Source organism: Nycticebus coucang, chromosome 7, assembly GCF_027406575.1.
Source record: "Nycticebus coucang isolate mNycCou1 chromosome 7, mNycCou1.pri, whole genome shotgun sequence".
NCBI classification, from domain to species: Eukaryota; Metazoa; Chordata; class Mammalia; order Primates; family Lorisidae; genus Nycticebus; species Nycticebus coucang.
Genome location: NC_069786.1, coordinates 87,798,575 through 87,822,810, shown reverse-complemented (window position 1 = coordinate 87,822,810; position 24,236 = coordinate 87,798,575). Strand labels below are relative to the sequence as shown.

Sequence of the window (24,236 nt, the reverse complement as noted above, 5' to 3'; positions counted from 1 at the left end):
GGTATTGTGGTTATGTAGGAGACTATGTTTATTCTCAGTATATACATGCTGAGTTATTTAAAGATGAAGTACAATTAATTTCAAATATTCATGAAAAAATACTGTGTATATGTATATTTACATATGTGTATGTAGAGATATAAACACATTTTTATCTAATTAAAGAAAGAGGTTGAAAAAAGCAAATAAGATAAACTACTAGACAATATAAGTAAAAGATTCCAGATATTCACTATTTATTCTATCAACTTTTCTATAAATTTGAACATTTCAAAATTAAAAATTGGGGTCAAGGCTGGGGGCAGTGGCTTGCACCTGTAATCCTAGCACTCTGAGAGGCCAAGACCAGGAGTTCGGGACAGCCAGAGCAAGAGTGAGATCTCTATTAAAAACAGAAAAACTTGGTGGGCCTTGTGGCGAGTGCCTGAGTCCCAGATACTCGGGAAGCAGGAGCATAAGGATCTCCTGAGCCCAGGAGGTTGAAGTTGCTGTGAGCTATGATGATGCCACAGTACTCAACCCCAGGGCAAGAGAGTGAAACTGTCTCAAAGCTATAAAAAAAAAAAAAAAATTAAAAAATAAAATAAAATAAAAATTGGGGTCAAAATCAAGTTAGCGAGGCCGAAAGATAAAAGACAAGTATAAGCAAAGATATAATGGCGTAAGTGCCAATAATTTGAGGTGAACTTCAGGTCTTTCTGATTATATGAATTATCTATAAGAAATTTTTAAAAATTTCTTTTTGTTTTTGCAGTTTTTGGCCAGGGCTAGGTTTGAACCCGCCACATCCGGCATATGGGGCCAGCGCCCTACTCCTTTGAGCCACAGGTACCGCCCTAAAAAACTTCTTAAAGCATTTTTAAAGTGTTTCTATTAGGTAATTTAGAAATCATTCATTTTCTACCTAATGACCAAATTTTAAGCAATTATTCACTGAAGTCAGTCCTAGGGCTAACAAGGTGGAACAGATTAATTCCAGATACAGTGTGCAAATAAGTATATATATATATATATATATATACACACACACACACACACATATATGAAGTAATAAAACAATATTTAAAGTAAAATTCTATAACCTAGATGTTTTTATTAATTTAAAACATAAGTCACAAAGCAAACTCACGTTGCATTACTGAATCCAACATATTCATTACCAGCCATCTTATTCAAAAACTGCATCACCTATAAACCAAAATTAGGAAGTATTAGTAATCAAAAAACAAATACACAAAGAATATGGCATAAAAACCGAATTCTATGTTGCACTTACATAGTCGAATTTTTCAGCATTATTTACTCCTTGCTATAAAGAAATAAGAGACATAAATGTTAACATAGGAAGCATCACAGTTTAATTTTAATCTAATCTAGTATCACTGCATTAGTACTTTTAAATCTAGGAAATACTTATAAAGTAATTTAATATTTACATAAACTTTTTTACATGTACTTTAACACCCACATGTTGAGAATGAATCAGAATAACAAAGGGAATGCTTTATTTTAAGTGTATCTTTACCCAACCCAAAGTTACAAAACTTTAAATCAAGTTACCCTGAATCCCCTTATCTTTCAAGACATCACATAATCTGGTAAAATGTATGTTAATTTCATGTTTAAAAAAACTTAAAATAAAGTTTCACCCTTAGAAAAGAATTAAGTATATATAAATCATGATTTCAATTAAGAACAATTTACTTATAAAAAATCCTTAAACCAACATTAGAGTTAGAAAAATTAGTTATGTTGCAAAACTAACTCATATTTTATAATTCCAGTATATGCAAACATTCTAGGCACATTTTACTAGTGTAAAAGAAAGCTCTACCCTTAGTATCTTTTACTTGTTAAAACAATACTTGAACTAAAAAAATTATATTTTATAATCTCTAAAAAATTAGCTTCAATTGTATTTAGTATTATGCCAATTGAGAGTATGGAAGATGTATTGTTTCATCACTTCTGACATGTTATCTACTACAAATGTCAACAGGAAAAACCTATGTAACGTAGATCAGTCCAAGTAGCCAAATGGTTTCATTTTACCTCGGCGAAGTTTACAAAGCAGTAAGTTGTAGATCTGAAATCAAACGTATTAATTGGTGATATGCACCCAAAAGAAACAATACATCTCTAATTTATAAAAACAAGCTTAAAATAAAATAATTTGACAACTAAAGTTTTAAGAACATACTTTATCCTCAAAAAAAATCCAAAGTATTATACTTTCAAATATTACTATGGGGGGGAAACCGATACCAGACTATTATTTAATTGAACTTATCCAGGTTCACTCTCTAATTGACAAAAGAAGTAGGGTGTGGTAGGTAATATGTGAAAACCTACAAACCAACTTATTTAAGAAAAATGTACAATTACAGATATACAGTCAGTAGCTAGAAGGAACACCACACTATTTCATCAAAATTAGGCATTACCAAAACAAAGAATAATTTAGTTACTGCCATATCATAATCACTATCTATGCACTTTATCTAAAACATCCTTTGACATATTTTAAGTTTTCTTCCCCTATAATATATCAGAAATCAAAATGTAGAAATGTAACTCCAAAGCTGTTCAATGAAAAATAATTAAAAGAAGAAATTACCAACTTCATTGAACTGTTGCAGTTGTCAAAATATTCCATAGATCCTAATGCTGTAAAATATGTAACAACATTTAAACCACAAAAACCTTTTTAACCTTAGAAAAAGCACAAAAAACAACTCTTTTGGAAATGGATGTCAGCATTTGCATTGGGATGTTACATGGATAATTACTGGTTATACAATTAATCAATGTAAAAGAACAAGTTACATTGAACTTTCATTCTCTGACCTTAACTGTACCCTATAAAATTCAGACAAGTTTTCTTCAATGAGCAGTCATGCTTAATATCACAAAAAAATTTTTTTCAAGTCTAGAATATGATCACATAATTGATCTATTTTGTGGCTTACTAAATTAAAACACAATTAAGTCTTGCTTTTACACTGTTTTTAAGAAACAACTGATATTTGCCAATGTCTATCATTATGCAGTATAACATTTGGGTAAACCCTACTCAATATGCTCTAGGCAGATTATGTAAATAGGGCAAAACAAAATACAGGCATACCTCATTTTACTGAACTTCATTTTATTGAGCTAAACTGCAGATATTACAGTTTTTACAAATTAAATGTTTCTGATAAACTTGTATGTTAAATAAGTCTACTGGAGCCATTTTTCCAACTGTGTGTTCACTTTGTGTCTCTATGTCACATTTTGCTAATTCCCTCTATTATGAAAATATGTAATCAGTCATCTTTGATTATTTTATAAGTGTTGTAGGGTACCATAAACCATGCCCACATAAAACATTAATTGACCTCAAATTCAATTGATAAATGTAGTGTGTGTTCTGACTGCTTTACCTACTGGCCGTTCATTCACTCATTCCCCTGTCTCCCTTTCTTTAGGCCTCTCTGTGCTCTGCATATACAATATTGAAATTAGGACAATTAATAATCCTACAAAGACCTCTAAGTGTTCAAGTGAAAGGAAGAGTTGAATCTATCTCACTATAAATCAAAAGCTAAAAATGCTAATAAGGAAAGCATGTACAAAGCCAAGACAGGCCAAAATCTGGCCTTCTTATACCAGTTAGCCAAGTTCTGAATGCAAAGGAATTTCCTTCTTGAAGGAAATTACAAGTATCACTCTAGTTAACACACGAATGATAAAAAAGCAAAACAGCCTAACTGCTGGTATGAAGAAAGTTTGAGTGTTCTAGAGAGAAGATCAAACCTGCCACATCCCCCTAAACCAAAGCCTAATCCAGAGCAAGCTCTAACTTTTTTTTTTTCCTTTTTTGAGATAGTCTCACTCTGTCGCCCCAGGCTAGAGTGCCATGGCCTCAGCCCAGCTCACAGCAACCTCAAACTCTTGGATCCAGGCGATCTTCCTGCCTCAGCTTCCCAAGCCGCTGGGACTACAGGCTCTAGCCACAATGCCTGGCTAATTTTTCTATTTTTAGTAAAGACAGGCTGGTTTCAAGCTCCTAAACTTGCGTGACTTGCTTTATTGCAATATTCACTTTACTGTGGTGATCCGGATTAGAACTACGATTTCTCCAAAGTATGCCTGTATTGAATGGTTGTGTACACTGAAGGTTTCTCTCCAAAACCTCCCCCATTTAAATGTAAAAGCATTTAACTTAACTATACCTGCCCCTGTATTCTTGGAAAGAGTGCACATACCCTAGCGATATATGGGATTTAATAATCACTAAGATGCCATGTTATTTTAATTTTGAAAAAGTTGTAGCAAAAAGTTCATTTGCAAAACTATTAGGAAAAACACACACATACATATACAAAATAAATTAGAGCAAACTCCTCATTCAAAAGAAGAAAACCAAAACCTATAAAAACCATTATCATTATCATTATCATTATGGAAAACACTGGGTAAGACAGGTGGATGAACAGATGTTGCAAAATTGAAGCTGGAAATGGGTACCTGGGAGTTGGTTATACTATTAGTTTGTTGGATATATTGTTATACTATTGGTTTATTGGCTATATTGTTTGAATTAGTTTATTGGATATATGTTGCAATTTTTCACGATAAGCAGTTAAAAGAAAAATAATTTATTTGCTAATAGTTTCCCACACTAACGTGCAAGATTATTCCTTTTGAGTATTTTCTTTCCCCTTTGAAATAGTAATTGATTTTTAGTTCACATATCAATGGCTATTTTCTATTACTAGAGATGGGAATTAATTCTCTTCTTATTTTTAATTTTTACAAATGTTATTAGTTGAGAAATCTTGCTTACAATAGATGAATAGATAGAAATGGAAAAAATTTTATTGTAACAATGTCTATTGGTTCTTTATATGCCTCTACCTCATTATGTGTCAAAAGTCATATAGTAATCTATTCTCAAAAATTACACTAATGCTCTTATTCACTAACAACTTGCTTAGATTGTCTTACAATTTTGCTGAAATCAAAGAACTGGAAACAACCTTGTATACAAACAGGACTTATTACTAGTAGTCATTATAGTGATGCACATCTTTAATACCAAACTGCAATATTTCAAGAAGCTCTACGTTCAAAAAATTAAAAATAAATTTTAAAAAGATGTTCTATGTTGTTTGTGGCCAAGGAGGTCTTTACAATCTCAAGCAATACATGATAATAAACTTTGAAACACATGACAAGTATGTTTTTCTTTTGGAAAATAGGGAAAAAACCTGAACTAAAGACAAATTTTAAGAAAGACACAAACAGAAACAGATCTGGAAATTGTCTTAAAACATCAATGCTCCTCTAACCCTTGGAAAGAATTCATGTACTCAAAAATGCATTTACCCCAGTATGAAGATCAGTGTACTAGTATTATTATGATAATTTTGAAAATGTTCACAAAAATTTGTAGTAAATGCAGTAGGAACATTTTTTAAAAAAACTAAGTTGAAAAAATATATTTATCATAATTTCTAATCCATTTACCAAATAATTAGGTTTTTCTTTACTAGAGACAGGGTCTCAGTCTGTCATCCAGGCTGGAACACAGTGGCACAATCATAGCTCACTACAACCTCTAATTTCTGGGCTCTAGTAATCCTCCAATCTGTCTCTTGAGTAGCTAAGACTGTAGGCACCAACATGCCTGGCTAATTTTTTTTTTTAAAGTTTTTTGTAGAGACAGGTCTCACTACATTGCGAGGCTGGTCTCAAACTTCTGGGCTAGAAAGATCTCCCCATCTCAGCCTCCCAAAGTGCTAGAATTACAGATGTAAGCCACCATGCTCAGCCCAAATAGGTTTGAAAAACAAACCATGTGGATGTTTTAAAAAGATAATCAGATTCTGGCATTGAAAAATTACACAAATTTTTCTTTAAGTATGCCTATCAAGTTATAGAATTTACATTTCTCTAAAGACTTTATTAATGAAAATCTGATAAAGAGGCCCTGAGTTTTAAAACTAATAAAAGAGTTAATGTTACTATACTGCAATTTTTTTTACTGTTTTTATGCCATATTTATGAATTGATTCGTGTATTATAATTATAAAGCAAGTGAAAACATTACTGTTAACAAGAACATCTGCCAATAAAGTTAAAATAAAAATAGTTCATTTAGGCCCGGCACCCGTAGCTCAGTGAGTAGGGCGCCAGCCACATACACCGAAGCTGGTTTTGAGCCCAGCCTGGGCCTGCTAAACAACAATGACAACTGCACTCAAAAAAATAGCCAGGCGTTGTGGTGGGTGCCTGTAGTCCCAGTACTAGGGAAGCTGAGGGAAAAGAATCGCTTACGCCCAAGAGTTTGAGGTTGCTGTGAGCTGTGATGACACAGCACTCTACTGAGGGTAACATAGTGTGACTGTGTCTCCAAGAAAAAAAAAAGTTCATTTAAAGTAAATGCATTAATCAGAGTTATTGTGTAAATAACTCACTGGATTCCATTCATAAAGCATGGCAATGAAGCCAATTAAAAACCAGAGATCACAGAGGAAAAAGGCAAAAAGAGGTAAATAAAAATAATTTTATAAAATATTCTTAATTTGTTTTTATGACAGAAAATGCTTTAAAGCTAAATAGTGCTAGGAAAATTAAAAAACAGATTTATGGGTGAAAATAAGGTTGTTCTCAGTTTAGTATTTTCATAGATTAACCCTAAAAATAAAGTATCAGAACAATTTTCAGTTGGCAATAAATGATTTACCTTTTATTTAAAAAAAAAAACAGAAGTAAAAAATCCTATCTTCTGAACATTATTACACATTACCGAGCCTAAGGCATCATCCATTATTCCCCACAGTTACAAACTCCCTTTAAAAATGTGGCTTCCAAAGCAAATCTAACAAGCTGTTACTAATGTGACCAAGCTGAACACTTATAAATTAACTGAACTTATCTTGATTTTCATAGGTCATGATTAAATAATTTGAAAGAAAGAGAAAACCTCAATTTTTTTAAAAATTCAAAACTACTTCTGATAAAAACAAATCCAAGTTTCCTCAAATGACGAAAACTGGAAACTACAACTAGAATAAAGAGAACAGGAAGACAGTGTAACTTACTCTCTATTTCTAAAATGAAAAAGTCTAAATGCGGCCTTATTTTATAATATGCTACCTTTACTTTCCTGACGCTACCCTCAAATTTATCAGCAGACCTTAACTTTTAAAGTAAAACTAGGTAAAATATTTTACTGCTGAAATGAAAAAAATTACATAAGGATATTGCTGTTTCATATAAAAGAATTTGCTCCCTTCATATTTTTTATTCTTCCCTTTAAATTAAGTGATCATACATCATCATCAACAAATAAAACAGAATGAAACAAAAAGTTTTCCTTTAAAATTAGTAGCTAAAAAAGAGAGGAAGTATAGTACCCTTATGGTTTTTTAAAAAATAAAATGACATTTGTTTTTAAAAAGGTATTTACCTATAGCTTTGTTTAAAATTTTAAATATTGGAGTTTTCCTATAAGGTTAGTAAAGAATTTATGCAACAGGTTCCTTCTGTCCAAATCCTCCTTTTTTCCACAATCTGCTAATCCTTTTGAACATTTGCTCTGCCTCTTCCCCCATTTCCTGAGGATCACCACCAATCCTATAAGGAAAAAATATCAATACTACAAAATTGCGAAATAAAGAGTCTTACTAAGACTCTACTTAATTTGGGGGAGGGGGGACATGAGGTGAATTGTTCTAATGACACCATGATAAATTCCTGATTTGAAAGAAAAAATATCACAATAGTCTTAAGGTCATCAAGTAAAAGAAGAGCTAAAAAACCAGAATTCACATCTAGTAGCCATGGCAAAATATCCATGGTCTGGGTACTTACACGCAAGTACCAGACCATGGGAAAGGGCTTGTTTCCTTACAGACAGGCAGTGACTAATATCCAAAAAATGACTACATACACTCACTAAAAAATAGATGTGACTTTTATTCAATATCTTTTGTACAACTTATAAATAAGAAAATAGTATTTCTGGGCTTTGGGCAATGTAACTATACTAAAGTCAAAGATGTCACCCAGAGAAAGGACAAACACCTACATTAAATATGGTAGAATGAATGTCAAACAGGATATCAGGAAATTTAGCTGAAGCCTTATTTTACTGCTGTTACAACCTATTCAAGCTCAGTTTCCAGTTATATAGAGAACTCGGCTTGATCATTAAGGCCTTTTTGGCTATTGTTTTGTTACCGCAACTTCAAATAATTACATTATCATATAATTTGTAGGGATCACATACAGATGCTTCCAGAAATTTTGAATTCTTTCTTAAAAGGATTATCAGTATTGGGCGGCGCCTGTGGCTCAAGGAGTAGGGCGCCGGTCCTATATGCCGGAGGTGGCGGGTTCAAACCTAGCCCCGGCAAAAAAAAAAAAAAAGGATTATCAGTACTACATTCTGGGACACTTTTATACAGGGTTTTATCAGGTTCCTCCTCCAAGACTTGCACGAACTTTATTTTTTAAAAAAGTAACATGTAAAATACATTCTTAAAACAACTCTAAGAAAGTGACCACAAAAATATGAACCATAGCCCAAAACCTCATTTCCAACTTTGCCAGTAGATTTAAATTTTTTATAAATTTAAAATCACCTATCAAATTTCTAAGTATAAGATGACTCAGTTTTAAATTTTGCACTATTAAACAGTGAACCACACTTATGTTCTATGTGTGTTTCAACTGTTTCTAATTCATCATACAAATGTGGCCCAATGTGTAGTTTATGGCTCATGACTGAACATACTTAAGCAAAAATAACGAAATGATGATGTAACATGACGAGACATGCAGTTCCCACATGCAGCATTTCAGTATAGTCTGTTAAGCCCATGAATCATTAAACAAAAGATTTTTAACTGCACACAATTAAGGAAGTCTTCTATTAATCATTTACATATATGTGCCCTTTGGGGGGAATGTTATTGGTGCACCATATTAATCCTTCTCCAGTTTAAGAATTCTTGAACTGGGATGCATGGATCAGCTTCAAAGAGTCCATGAATACCATAAAGTTTATGTAAAATCAAGGTACTCAGACATTTTTCTGGGAAGATCCAAAAAAGGTTCAGAACCATTGTAGTGTTTTTCTCATCAGGCATTAACACATAACATCTAAGTTACTTGTCCAGATATGAACTATTTATTAAAGTGGCTTTTCTCTAATAGCAACATTTACTGAATTTCATTATAAGGATCCATTTACTTGTGCATACTCAACATTCCATTGTAAGCTACCAAAAGGTAAGACTGTGCCAAGCACATAATCGCATCAGTTTCTATAATAAACAGCTTCTTTCACCTCAAACTGACAACTTTCTCTTATGTAAAATACTCATAATTAACTATTTTATAATGGGGAAAATGAAAATTTCCATAGCGTATTAAAATTAGTTACATCAAAAAGAAATACCTGGCTATACTATCTTCTTCACTGAAGTTGTAAGAATTAAAGCCAATGCTTACAAAGCATTCGCCCTAAATAACTACTCGAATATATTAACATAGTAGTCTTCTATTTTAAAAACTTTTTCTCATGAAGATACAAAATTCATGAACATTAAAAAAGAGTTTCTTAAAAAAAAAAAAAAAGATTTTCTAATATACAAATTTGATAAATTTCTGTGAAATTGGACCAAGTGTATAATTTATATGTGAAGACCCTTTGTATAATCAGGGTATCCCATCCATAGTAAGGCATGTACAGTCATGTAATTATGCTTTATTCTAACTTGGATTAGACAGGCACAGATCATTTACTGAAGAAAGCATACAAATGTTCTAAACACAAATGAAATTTATAAATAATAATGAAATTCTAATTAGAAAATAAAAATCTAAATTAAAAACCTGAAGATTCTAAAATTATGTAATAGATATAAAAATCTATCACACAACAGGATCATTTTCATTACTGATTTCACAACATCACAGCTTCCAATTATTAAGGCAAACCAAACATTAAAAGGAGAAAAGAATTAACATATAATATAAACTTTTAAAAGCATAAGAAAAATAATAAAACTTAATAATTGGAATAAGCCTTAATTATTTTAATTATGGCATGATTTAAGTAAAACAAATGAAACAAGTTCAAATAAAAATTGTGATTCCAGACCATGAGAGTATAAAAGAATTGAGACTATTTGAAAGTAAATGTACTTTGTCTTAAACACAAAGTACTAGAACATTTGTTCCTACATATGCTATTAAACAAACATTATACAGTAAAATACTTTTAATTTTGTTTATATCTGTTCATTCTAGAAGAGCCAAAAGGAAGAAAAAGAAAAAAATATCAAAACTTAAAAAAACACCAAAAACCTCTATGCCTATTGTCCAGCAGACTTCAAGTCAAGAGTAATTAACTGTTGGGATTTACAATGAGTCATCTGTTTTCAATTTGGTCATGAAGTAACTACATTTTTAATTTTCAAATACAAATCCTGGCTTTATACCATATACCATACCACAAGATTAATTTTTTAACACCAAGTGAAAACCTTTCGTAGCTCTACATAAACAATCCAAGATTTGTCTTTATGCCTTGGCTATTACAAAAAGTTTACCAGGTTAATAGGAAATGTCAATATTTTACCTTTATTAATGAAGTCACAACAATTGCTCCAGCATTTACCATAGGATTATGTGGTTTATCTGTAAAATACAAATCAAAAGTAGTATTTCAAATACCTAGTAACGTTTTCTTCAATGCCTAGGTCTTCTCATAAACGTGAACTTTCTTTATTAATGTAAGCCATTGTTACGGTTCTTTTTTTAGAGGGAGTGGGACATTTGAGACAGCTACACCTCAAAGCAGTAATTTACTTCTAGAATGCTGCTCTAATAATCATATAGTCAAACAAGGTTTCATGTACAGAAAAACAAATAGTAATGTAAGAACACATCTAAAATTCCGCCACTGTGTGTTGCCATGTGACAAGGGAATGAACTTCACTAAGTCTAAATTTTCCTGTCTATAAACTAAATAATAATAGTACCTACATTTCAGTGAGTTGTAATGACTGGATTAAACACATGAAATACTTAGAAAGTGCCTGGCAAACACTTAATCACCATATATTAAAGAGAACTTGGGAAAAAACACATCTAGCATAAATCCAATTTTGCTTTTTTTTAAGTGTTTTATTTTTGTGCTCATATATAAACACATACGTACTCAAAGAATACAACACAAACGATTTACAAGGGATTTTTTTTTTTTTTTTTTTGTAGAGACAGAGTCTTACTGTACCGCCCTCGGTAGAGTGCCATGGCATCACACAGCTCACAGCAACCTCCAACTCCTGGGCCTACGCGATTCTCTTGCCTCAGGCTCCCGAGCAGCTAGGACTACAGGCGCCCGCCACAACGCCCAGCTATACAAGGGATTTTAAATTGTATTCTCTATGCTTTCTATATTTCCCGACAAGGATGTGTTTTTTATATAATTTAAAAATTACTTAAAATTTTAAGTTCATCTAAAATCTTACTTCTTCTCCTAATTCTTGCAATAAATAGAATTTCAATTCTTGATTGATTGTATTCTTATTTACTGCATGACACAAATACTAATACCTTGGGAAGCAGAAAACATCCATTTATTAATACAAGCTATTTATCTACCTGGTGGCTACCAGGGTTGAGAGTAGGAGAAGAGATTGGAGAGATATTCCTCAAACTATACAAAATTTCATTTTAATAGGAGGAATAAGTTTCAGAGATCTATTTTACAACATGTTGACCATAGTTAATAACAAGTACTGGCTGGGCACCCGTAGCACAGTGGTTACGGTGTCAGCCACATACACCAAGGCTGGTGGGTTCGAACCCAGCCCAGGCCAGCTAACCAACAATGACAACTGCAACAAAAAATAGTCCAGCACTGTGGCAGGCACCTGTAGTCCCAGGTACTTGGGAGGCTGAGGCAAAAGAATCACTTAAGCCCAAGAGTTTGAGGTTTCTGTGAGCTGTGACGCCACAGCACTCTACCGAGGGTGACATAAGTGAAACTCTGTCTCAAAAAAAAACCAAGTATTGTACACTTGAAAATTGCCAAGAAAGCAGATTTTAAGTCTACAACTACAAATAAATAATAAGTACATAAGGTAATATATATGTTAATTAGCTTGATTTAGCCATTCCACAATGCATGTTTTTTAAAATGTCATGTTGTACACCACAAATACATATTTTTATTTATCAATTAAAAATAAATAAAAACAAAAAATTACACATTACTCATGATAATGCCTAGTTACAAAAGTTAAAATCTTGGTGGTACATCTGTTATTATAATCAAGATTTGCCTACTCCAAATTATACGAAGAGAAATTTGCTTTTTCTAACAACACACAAGATGAGGGCACTTGCTATCCCAGAAGAACACTACACAGCAAGAAGGTGCCAAGAAGCAAAAATTTTCCAAATATTATCCACCTGAAAGCAAAAGCACATGTGAACAGAAAGCAGAATATGGAAATCAGGATGTGCTAAATTACTTTACACTTAATATTGTATAGATGTTCACATATCTGTCATTTCAGAGTTTTCTAGCACTATCAGGCTTAGAAGGCAGCTGACTTAGGCCTTATCACCTAAGGCCCTAGGAGGAAGCTAATATACATATTCCAAATGTACCACATAAACATGGACACTAAATATTTTCTGAAATAAATACTCTGCAAGTGCTACATAAACTACACTCAAGATGTCTTAAAGAACACTAAATCATGTCATGCTTTGACAGCCCAGTTTTCAACTGCTCACTCTACCTCTGGCTCAAAAGCCAGACATCTGAACATCTGGAAATGCACCAGAGAGAATCCATGTATAACACCAGCCTAACTACAGTATAAAACTTTACGCTAAGACCTATGGCTGTGAAATCTATTTGTTTCCTGCTCTGCCATAAAAGAGTTGAAAAGTTCAATTTAGAATTCTTAATTGAAAAATATTTATCAACAGCAGAAATATATACAATACACTACTTTAATAAAGACTACAATTTCAATGTAATGTATGTATTAGAGCTTATTATATTGACAAAATGAACATAGGCAACAGCTGAAATTTTAAATTAGAATGCACAAAACTATCAATTTTAACAAGTATTTATACTCCCCCAGGCAATAAAATGTTCAGAGAGTTCTTTCATATATTAGAAACAGTTTTTCAAATGGCTAAGTATATGAATCTTATAAGGAGTTGGTAAATAGTTGATGCTAAGGGAAAATGTGCTACTGCATATTAGAACTAAAAAATATTTAAAAGGATGTCTACCTCAATTTGGATATTTCTATTTAGGTATTATATTGGTTTTTTACAGTGTCATATAAAAATTAGAGCTAAAGAATCCTCATTGTCCCACATTATAGATGTTTACGATATAGTCTACATATGATTTAATTCTATGACATCCCCCTACATCTTCCCAACCATCTGAACTTAATTCTATCGATTAAGTCCTATCTTCCTCATGTAAATTAACTTCTCTTCTTTCTCAAATCTCAACACATACCTTTTGGAACCTGTCAATTATATACTTCCAGGATAATATAATATGCAGTATGTGATGCTTAAGTTTGTCTTCTCTAACCATGTAATAGAGATATGTAATTGTTTTCTGCATACTGCAGTATTAGCAAGATAAGTTATGCAACAAACAAGGCCCATACCTTCCAAAGCTATTAATATTGACAACAAGGCTATGTGATTAATTTTCTGATTAACATAATTACTCTAAGGCAGAAAAAGACCTCCCTAGGAGAAGTTTCTAAAATTGATATCCCCATAAAGTAACTTGTTTGCTCACTTACAATGATAGAAAATATCAGCCAAGTCCAGCCACAGGGCCAAAACTTTTATGCTGTACACATTTTAAATCTACTGTTATTAAAAACTACTATAATTTCTTTATCTATTCACTAATCTTAATAAATCATCACAATCTTAAAAAGCCAGCATAACATTCATTAATAAATTTAATTTTGTAATTCTAGATACACACAGACACACAGAGTATATATAATTTTCACTGTAAGTCTACCCTTGCAATTGTAAATATGAAAAAGATCTTCCTACTTTACATTCAGCTAGATGGCGTTCAGATTTAAAAATCTCTATCAGATTAAAGTACTAACTACCTTTGTCCTTCCCTTTTCTTCTGAATTCCTATAAATAAGACTTTTTAGTTATCCAACTAATTAACACAAAGATGAAGGAAAAAAACCAACACACACAAAAAAGAAATCCTCACTCACTAAGCTCAACTATGTATACCATGAAGACTATTACTGAAGTTTTCAAATACTATATACAACATATAAAAATAGAAAGAATAGTATATGAACATCCACGTACCCATCATTTAGCTGAAATTATTACCAGTAGTAATCACAGCCAGCAGTCCCATCTGCCTCCACTGAATTATTTGTAAGAAAATTACAGACATTTAAAAATTTTGCTGTTAATATATTCCCCTGCAGATGGTTATAAGATGAAATTTTACTCCCTGCCCTAGGTCTGTTCCTACACCACTCACTAATGATTATTTTAGGCAAATGGTTATTTTAGATGCCTAAAATAAACATTTTAAAAAGTAGGTGATTATCTCTATAGATTTCTCAGAAATCCCATGATAAATGATAATAACTACTTAGACTTATACAAGAAAATGCAGTATTTCTTTTTCCAACCCATTTTTATGTTAATTCTTACCATCTTCATTTAAAAACAGTTTGTTGAATCTTAATCCACTTGGCTCTTTCCCAACATATCGATGTACATATTCAGTTCCAAGATCATTAACAGCAATGGCATATTTCAAAGGTTTTACACAGGACTGAAGACAAAAGGGAACTTTGGTATCTCCAATAGAATGCCTATTTAAAAGTAGATTAAAAATGAATTAACATCACCAGGGAAAAAACTTAACTGTACAATAGAATGCCTATTTAAAAGTTGATTAAAAATGAATTAACATCACCAGGGAAAAAACTTAACTGTACAATTGAAGTTGTTCTTTTTAAATGTTAATTCCTATTTATAAAAATTGTCTCCCATAATTTAACCACACAAGTTTACTTCAATATTACAGAATAAATATAAAAATAACTTATCCTTTGATATCTATGTGGCACTGGTTCCAGGGATCCCATGATACCAAAATGCACTGATCCTCAAATCCTTATGTAAAATAGTGTAGAACCTCCACATACCCTTCATATGCCCTCCTGTATAACCTGTTTCCCTGAGGTGTGTTCCCAAAGATACACTAGGTCTTATTTTCAGGGGACGTCTTATCTTTCCTGTAAGTAGGTCTTATTTTCAGAGGATGTCTTATTTTCAGGGAAACAGGGTACTTTAAATTAGATGATTTATAACATCTGATAAAATGTAAATGCTATATAAATAACACTGTACTGCACTGTTTAGGAAACAATGGCAAGAAGAAAAGTCTATCTATGTTCAATACAGATGCAACCACCATCCATGTTTTTTTCTCAACCACTTCTGATGTACAGTTAGTTCAATCCAAGGATGCAGAACCCATGGATATGGAATACATCAAAAAAGAGGAGAAGTATAAAAGCACTCTGGTAATAGAATAATTGTTCTAAATTAAGATAATAAATAAGTAATGTAGGAATTGTCTTTTGAGGGCAAGAGTGTAAGAAAGAATATACCTCTTCTTATACTTACCTAAATCACATAATCTGAACTAGCCCTTTTAAAAAATTATTCAGGCCAAGCACAGTAGCTAAATACGACACAATAATAAATCTTTGTTTGACTCTCAACATAGTAAAAAGGAATATTCTTGGGAAAAAAAAATTTAGAACTTTAGGATTTTCCAAAGGCCTCTTTTAATTCTTTAATTTTTAAATCAAATCTTTTTTAAGTCATTCTCTTTAAAGCACCCTCACATCACTATCCTTTTATAATTCTGCGAGTTCCTCATTTACCAGCAGCTATGACTACAATCTGAGCCTTTCCCAAATACTGCTCCCATGAACTTCATGAAATCCTATATATTTTTGCAATTCACTTGTCACTTTGCAAATGACTGATGGATAACAGGATGTGCATTGTCCAGCTCTCATGCTAATCATAACAGGAACATAAAGAACAAAGAAAATCACAGAATAGGTTACCAACGGTAAGGTGAGAAATGGGAACTAATTTTTATCAGTGGTCAGTTCGTTAGATAATAATGTCGTGTTTTGAAAAGTCTGCCTTTCCTAAACCAATTTATAAGTGCAGGTATTTGAATAATACCTATCAAGACTACAACTGGGAATCAGACAGCTGAAATGCCTCATAAAAAATTAGTATAAGGTTACTGTTTCAGTTGAGTTAAAAACTACATTAAAATCTAAGCTAACTTACCTTATTGAAATTATGTCATGTTAGGATTATTAATTAGAAAAGATGGTCTCTTCTATGTCACACTCACTATTATGCAAAATTTGAAGCCTAGAGTTAGTTTTCATGTATTTGAAATAAACTTACCTCTGTCCATCTACTGTACAAACAGACACACCCCACAAATCAGGACTGAATTTGGCCAGCTGAGGAATATAATCTGCAACCTATCCAAAAATATTGTAAACAAATTAACAGATACAAGCAAATAACATATTTTCTTCCACCAAAAAATGTGTGTCTCTATTTAGCTTCCACCAATTAGTTATTTTAGAACACTCTATGGCTTTGTAGTTTCTTTTATGACAATGTTCAGGAAAATGAAGGACACAAAAGATTTGAGGATTATAGTGAGATCTAAAGTTATTTCTCTCAGTCACTATCATTCTATATTTGCCAATCATTCTTTTTTCCTAAAAAAGTGAAGAATCTAAAAGAACTTGGACTTTACTTTTTTTTACAAGAAAGAAGTTAAAAACTTCTTTAATTAGGGTTATGGATACTGGTAGGGTTTCACAATCTAAAAACTATAAAATCAGATATTTAAACATAAGTAACAAGTATTTACACTAAAATGTTATCAAGAGGCTATACTGTTGACTCTTTAACAACACAGGTTTGAACTGTGAGTGTGCACTTCTACACAGATTTTCTTCCACCTCTGCCACACTTTAAGACAATAAAACCAACCCCTCCTTTTCCAACTCAGCTCACTTAACGTAAAGACTCCGAGGATGAAGACCTTTATAATATAATGATCCACTTCCATTTAACAAATAATATATTTCCTCTTCTTCATGATTTCCTCAGTAACATTTTCTATTCTTACTTTGTTGAAAGAATACAGAATATAAAACATACACAAAATATGTGTTAATCAACTGTTTATGTTATTGGTTTCTAGTCAATAGTAGTTATTAAGGAAGGCTAAAGTTATATTTGGATTTTCAACTATACAGGGGCTCAGCTTCCCTCACTCCTGCATTGTTAAATGGTCAAGTTTATTATGCTAAAGCTACCCAAAGTTGAAACAGAACAAAGTACCTTTCAATTTGGAGATTAAAAACAGCTCCTAGTATTGTTTAGAGGATTTTTAAAACTAGAAACCCTTCATTTAACGTTCAAGGATTTCAGACCTGCAGAAATTCTCAGTAAGGTTTTTTTAATAATTAAAAATTTTAAAGCCATCTCAATTATTTGAAAATCAAATTTTCAAAAATCTGAAAAAAAGTCTTAAACTTTGATTTCTTTTAGCCACAGCAACAATTAAAGTTAAATATTTAAAATATTTTAAAAGCACTAAATCCAGAGGCTTCATTTAACTTAAATTGCTTAAGCAAAGTTGAAGTGTTTTCTTTAGCAAAACGTAAGAAGAAACTACATAATTTTACTCTTTAGACCTCAACTTATGCTGAATTTATTAAATGACTGGCCTAGGAAAATATTCACATCAAAAATATTACCTTTCCTCCAGACTGCTTTTTAGCACTTTCATATAACTCATCGATGTGTGAGGTAAAAGACATAAAGTCAGGAATGACAAACTTTCTTCTAAAGGCTTGTGTCAACAAAACAATGTTGCTTTGAACGCATCTGTGAAATGTGAGAAAAGAAATTAATAGATTTGCCTTTCAAATATTAGTGCTTGGTAGTAACAGTACTAATTAAGAGAATATTAACCAACTATTTAAACAAGACAGAAACTTATCATTTTATACAACTGAATTCTATGAATTATATTCCTACTACATTTCTTTACTTCCAGCTGTCTTTCATGTACTTGCTATCGAACACGTTACAAAAATAAATTAAATCTGCCTAAAAACTGTGTCACAGATTAAAACAACAAAATATTCCATCAGGTTTAAGTATTAAGACCATATTTAAAAAGTTTCTTATTCTATCCTGAATGGTAAACATGACATGTGTTTAACAACAACCAGACTTTTGATACCTAGTGTTTTTTTTTTTTTTTCATGAAGTAACCTTAGAAATACACCTCTTAGTTCCTGTAGAATTATTATGTGGTATTTCACAAGAAAACTGAACATCTTACATGTTAACATATTTTTTCCTAAATTATATTTTGAAAAATATGCCTTTCTAGGGTAAAAAATTAGTAAGACAAATTTATCTATTAAATGAAATGTTTGTTAAAATGCTTATAAAAAGTAACATATAATTTCAAATAAAATTTCATAAAGTAGTAATTTTATATTGTTTGAAGTCAACAAAAATGTTAAATTACCTCTTTCTAGTTAATGTAAGAGATGTAACATACCATGGAATAAAAACCCTCTACTATCAGCTATTCTTTTCTTTTTTAAGACAGGAGTCTCACCATGTCACCCTTAGTAGAGTGCCGCTGCGTCACAGCTCGCAGCAACCTCAAACTCAGGCTTAAGCGATTCTCTTGCCTCAGCCTCCAAAGTAGCTGGGACTACAGGACCCTGCCACAACACCCACCTATTTTTTTGTTGTTGCAGCTGTCATTGTTGTTTAGCTGGCCCAGGTGCATGTGGCCAGTGCTGTAACCACTGTGCTACAGGAGCCAAGCCAACTATTAGTTATTTTTAAAAAGACAAAGTAAACCAAGTGGAGGGCATGAAATCTAATGATGTGGAACGGTATTCTGCTTTGTTCTAAAAAGGACTTAAGCTGGGCATGGTGGCTCACACCTGTAATCCTAACACTTTGGGTGGCCAAGGTGGAAGGATTGCTCAAGGCTATGATTTCAAGATTAGCCTAGGCAAAAACAAAACTCCATCTCTACAAAAAATTCAAAAATTAGCTGGGTGTGGTGGTACATGCCTGAAGTTCCAGCTTCTTGGGAGACTGAGGCAAGAGGCACACTTGAATCCAAAAGTTTGAGGCTGCAATGAGCTATGAGGACACCAAAGCACTCTAGCCCAGGCAACACAGCAAGACCTTGTCTCTAAATAAATAAATAAAAATAAAAAGGACTTAATTACTGTATACTAATAGGTACCCAAAAAAGGATTTTAGACAATTATAGTCAACTATATACTCTATGCTTAAGATAGTCTCAGTAACTCAGTAAAAGAATATTTAATTGACAAAGGAAGATTCACTAAACTTGAGGGTCAAGCCCTAATACCGATTATAGCAAGCTTTAAGGAAAAGCTCTGACAAACAAAAAAATCAAACGTTCATAGCTGAAGTATTAAAGTTATACCACTACTATGGGAAGTTACTGCTGTTACTGGATCCTTACAAGTGAGGTAATGCTGTATTAGCAGCTTCTTTGGGAAAGAGGTGGGGAGTGGGGGAGACATTGGCTTTTTTTTTTAAAAAAAACTAAGTTTCAAATACTAGTTATCCTGAATAATCCTCAAAATAACACTTTGAGAATGATGTCCCCACTTTTACAGATAAGAAAATGAGACTCTTGGGCGGCGCCTGTGGCTCAGTCGGGAAGGCACCGGCCCCATATACCGAGGGTGACGGGTTCAAACCCGGCCCCGGCCAAACTGCAACCAAAAAATAGCCGGGCGTTGTGGCGGGTGCCTGTAGTCCCAGCTACTTGGGAGGCTGAGGCAAGAGAATCGCTTAAGCCCAGGAGTTGGAGGTTGCTGTGAGCTGTGTGAGGCCATGGCACTCTACCGAGGGCCATAAAGTGAGACTCTGTCTCTACAAAAAAAAAAAAAAAAAAAAGAAAGAAAATAAGACTCTTAAGAGGCTGAGTAACATGCACCATCATAAATGGAGAAATAAAAAAGTAAATAGTATTTCTTGCTTAAATCTGTGATAAATGAGAAAATTTTAAACCTCAGTATTTTAATTCAAGTTGCTCTAGATGATACAGCAAATTAAACATCCAAGTTTCACATTTTAACTATATAAAAATTCAGAATAATACATATTAGCTTGTTCAGTATAAAATTAAACCTAATTTTAAATTAGGCTTAAAAGAAAATCCTAAGAGCTATTATTTTAGTGATAAACATCCCCCATTATAACATTAAAAAAATTATAGGCCTAATTTCCATTATTAACCTACAATTATAGTGTTAATCGACATCCCAGTGTTACAATATTTATTTCAATAAACTTCAATAGTTTTCTGATCATTTCAATGTTAATCTAAAAAAAACTAACATTTTTTAAAAATACTTAAAATGGTTCAAATAGCTTTTAAAATCCAACCTGCAAGTATCAGAAATTGCTACCGATATATACCAAAGAACACCTTTCTCAGGGGAAAAAAATTAGAATTCCTAATCTCTTTTTTTTATTTTTGACAGAGTCTCACTCTGTAGCCCTGGGTAGAGTACCCTGGTGTCAGAGCTCACAGCAACCTCAAACTCTTAGGCTCAAATGTTCCTCTTGCCTCAACCTCCCAAGTAGCTGGGACTACAGGTACTTGCTCACAACACCAGACTAGTCTTTTCTATTTTTAGTAGAGCTGGGGATCGTGTTCTTACTCAGGCTGGTCTCAAAGTCCTGAGCTCAAGTAATCCACCTACCTTGGCCTCCCAGAGTGCTGGGATTACAGGCGTGAGCCACTGTACCCAGCCAGAATTCCTAATCTTAAATCAGTATTATCTGTAACAAATCAAATCTATTATCTCATTTTTATAGAAGTTACAAATGAGAAAATGTAAGAACTGCCAAACACATTTAAATTATTAACCTACTACTAAGTATTTAACTATTTAAAATTAATCAGCACTTTGAAAAGGATTTATAATTAACAAAATTGTGCAGTATGAGAAACTCTGAAGTTCTTTTGCCCTAGCACAGTGGTTCTTAACCTTCCTAGTGCCACGAGCCTTTAATACAGTTCTTGTGGGTCGCGACCCACAGGTTGAGAACTGCTGCCCTAGCAGAAGGTGGTGATAAAGCTATGACAAGAGCCTTCCCAGACTTAACATGGCTGACAAAGCCAATCTTACTTCTCAGAAGAGTGTCTAACTTCATACTGTGACAAATAATAAGGTTTTCCTTGGGAGTTATTTGGATATAGATGACATGAGTCTAACTAGGAAATTTGAAGTCACATAAAATGAACTCTGAGTAGGAGGTGCTTATACTTGTCACTAAGTTTTATCTTTCTCTGTGCTTTGTTCAGTTTTCTTATCTGTAAACTGGGAATAATTGCTTGATTTCCTTAAATGTTTGTGATTAAAAACTGTAAAATATAATTTTACAAAATATTATTACTCATGTAAGTTTTCATTAATAAAATATGAAAATTTTTTGAAAATCAAACATATAAATGTAAAGACTATCATTCACTTTCTTCGAAAACAAAAAGACCCCAAAATTATGACACCCACACATAAAAATAGCTCTAATACCTATAACATAAAAAAAAAAAATCATGAATAGATAAAGGATTAGTTTTCAATAAAATTTTTCTATCTAGATGTGTACAGGCAGTCTCCAACTTTTGAGTAGATCATACTCCAAAAAATATGCTTAGAACTCATTTTCCCATGTAAAAAAAAAAAAGTCATACATAATAGTTGTTTCTCAGATTACCAACAAAGGCTAAATACATTAACCACAATGTATTTTAGGTAAAATATCAACACATTGCTTCAACTAAACCTTTATGAATTATTTCTCTAGGAAAATGAATTCCATGTTTTAACATCTCCTCCCAGCTGTATGGAGGTGAGATAGTTTATTTCTGGCAATGCTAGCTAGATAACTTTTTATATTTGAAAACAGACAAAGAACATCTTTGGAGCAATCAATTACCTTTCCAGGTGACCTGAAAAGGTTAATGGTTGGAGGTTCTGAATCACCTCATTCTACAATAAAAAGATATATCATTATGCCCATATACTTGTACTTTTCCACTATCTACTCATATAGACCATAAGCTTTTGTCAAAATTGGAAACTGCTTGTATTACAATCACAGTTTTTAATCAGATTAGTGTTTAAAACAATGGTAATTACTGTCTCTTGAGATAATTGCAGGTAGGAAATTTTAAATTGTGGTTCCCTGGTTTCATAGTCAGAGTATTTAAATTGCTTTTAATTTTATATTTAAATACAACATGTTTACATAACACAAACATTTTTAGAAGCATTAAAAATGTGTAAAGTACTGTTTACACTTAAAATTCCAAAGCAGTTTTCCTACTGATTATCAACAGATCTACCTACCATTTCTCTGACAACTTCATTCAGAGATTCACCTCAATAACTCCCCCAGAAAGCACCATAATCAGAATACCTTGCACAGAGTTCATGAACACTAATAATAAAATAATCCTATTGCAAAGACAAAAATAAGTCTAGAAATGATTTTTTTTCCCAACGAAAAAAGCAGATTCTGGAGACTCAAAATTGCAACATGGACCTAAAATCTAAACCTCTGCCAGCTTAGTTAACAGAACCAAGCAGCTCCTGGAGAAAAGGTAAGAATCAAAAACTGTTAGCAGTGCTTCTCAGCATGCCAGGAAACTTCAGAGAACCTCAGTTAAATACTTATACCTTTAGATGACTTAATACCCCAGTATATTCCCCAGAGATATCTAGAACAAATCATTCAATCCCCAAAAGAAAAAGAAAATAAGAGTAAATACATGCTACAAACTAATAAACTTTGATAGCAAATGCAGAAATTCCTTGGATTCACCTCAGCCTAAGTCTATGATCTATATAAAAAGCCAATTTCTTACAGTAGTGTGTACAGTTTTATACCAGTTTCCACTTAAATGTTATTAGCTTAAAGTACTATTTGACTCTTTGGGATTCATTACAAACATGACGTCCATTAAATCTTTAAGTAATCAAATTAGTAGGAACATATTAATGAAGATAAATACTAAACAGATATGCAAATATAATACAAAAATAAATATTCTCATTCAACCAAATCAAGGCTTTAATTTCCAAAGTTGTCTTTGGTTCTGTTTTGAGGAAAACGAAAATAAATAGCCTAAGGAAAATGAAAATAAATGTCTAAGGAGAGGAGAAGCAGATAATGCAGATATGTAAATCTGAGGAACATAGGGCTTTCTAAAGCCCTGCCATTTTAGGATGTCATCTAAGTCAACTTGTGGAAGAACTAGAGACTATGCTGAGAAATCCCGCAAGACATGCAGATAAATTGGGGATCAATATAAGCAATGAAAGGAAAAAGGGTATGCCCTACTTAAACTGAATGCTATCTACAGGTACGATAAATTGAATGCTGGATTTCCTTAGAACAGATTTAAAGAAAGCATATACTCTTAGCCTGGTGTATTATAAAACATTAATGTGCACCAAGTTCTTCCAACAAATGATGTTTATAAATCCATTTTTTTCAGTTACATAGAAAGCACTGGCCTTCAAAGATGCAATTTTTTTTTTAAAGCAAAATCACCATATAGCATAGCAAATCACCATTAAAGGTTTGGCAGAAATTTTTACTTTTTAAAAAGATCTTTGTCTAGCATGACACCATCTGATGTTGTTTGAAGAGTTAATCTTAACATATCCATACACTCTTTCAACCTGGGATCAGACGTTCGCAATCCTGTAGATTTGAGTGCCTGTTTTTAAAAAAATAAGAGTTTGTAAATATACAGTACAAATAATGTGTATGCTTATTCCAACTACAAGTTTTTATCCTTGTATATAAAAATTTCTACCCAAGAACATGTATATGGCATCTTAGTGTCACTATTACCCACTTTCTGGACAAATTTCTCATTGTTTCTTTCTTTGTCTTTCACTGATTACCTTGAAATGAGCATGATAAAAATTTGAAAACATAGTAAGAGAAACAGTGTCAGTTAGAATCTA

General features: G+C 32.5%; 1 protein-coding gene across 6 annotated transcripts in view; it reads right to left on the bottom strand.

Annotated features, from left to right (window-relative positions):
• Positions 1 to 24,236, bottom strand: part of GLS (glutaminase) — an 83,094-nt gene that overhangs the window by 42,533 nt on the left and 16,325 nt on the right. For 3 of the 6 annotated variants that reach the window (XM_053598330.1, XM_053598329.1, XM_053598328.1), the window contains exons 3-9: positions 23,862 to 23,983; positions 17,931 to 18,060; positions 16,555 to 16,634; positions 14,761 to 14,924; positions 10,640 to 10,698; positions 1,277 to 1,309; positions 1,130 to 1,188 (exon numbers count right to left, since the gene is read on the bottom strand). In XM_053598330.1, the coding sequence (XP_053454305.1) occupies positions 1,130 to 1,188; positions 1,277 to 1,309; positions 10,640 to 10,698; positions 14,761 to 14,924; positions 16,555 to 16,634; positions 17,931 to 18,060; positions 23,862 to 23,983 (647 nt within the window). Of the gene's footprint in view, positions 1 to 1,129; positions 1,189 to 1,276; positions 1,310 to 2,052; positions 5,425 to 7,459; positions 7,627 to 10,639; positions 10,699 to 14,760; positions 14,925 to 16,554; positions 16,635 to 17,930; positions 18,061 to 23,861; positions 23,984 to 24,236 lie in introns of those variants that run through there. The other 3 variants (XM_053598332.1, XM_053598333.1, XM_053598331.1) reach the window with 3 other exon arrangements.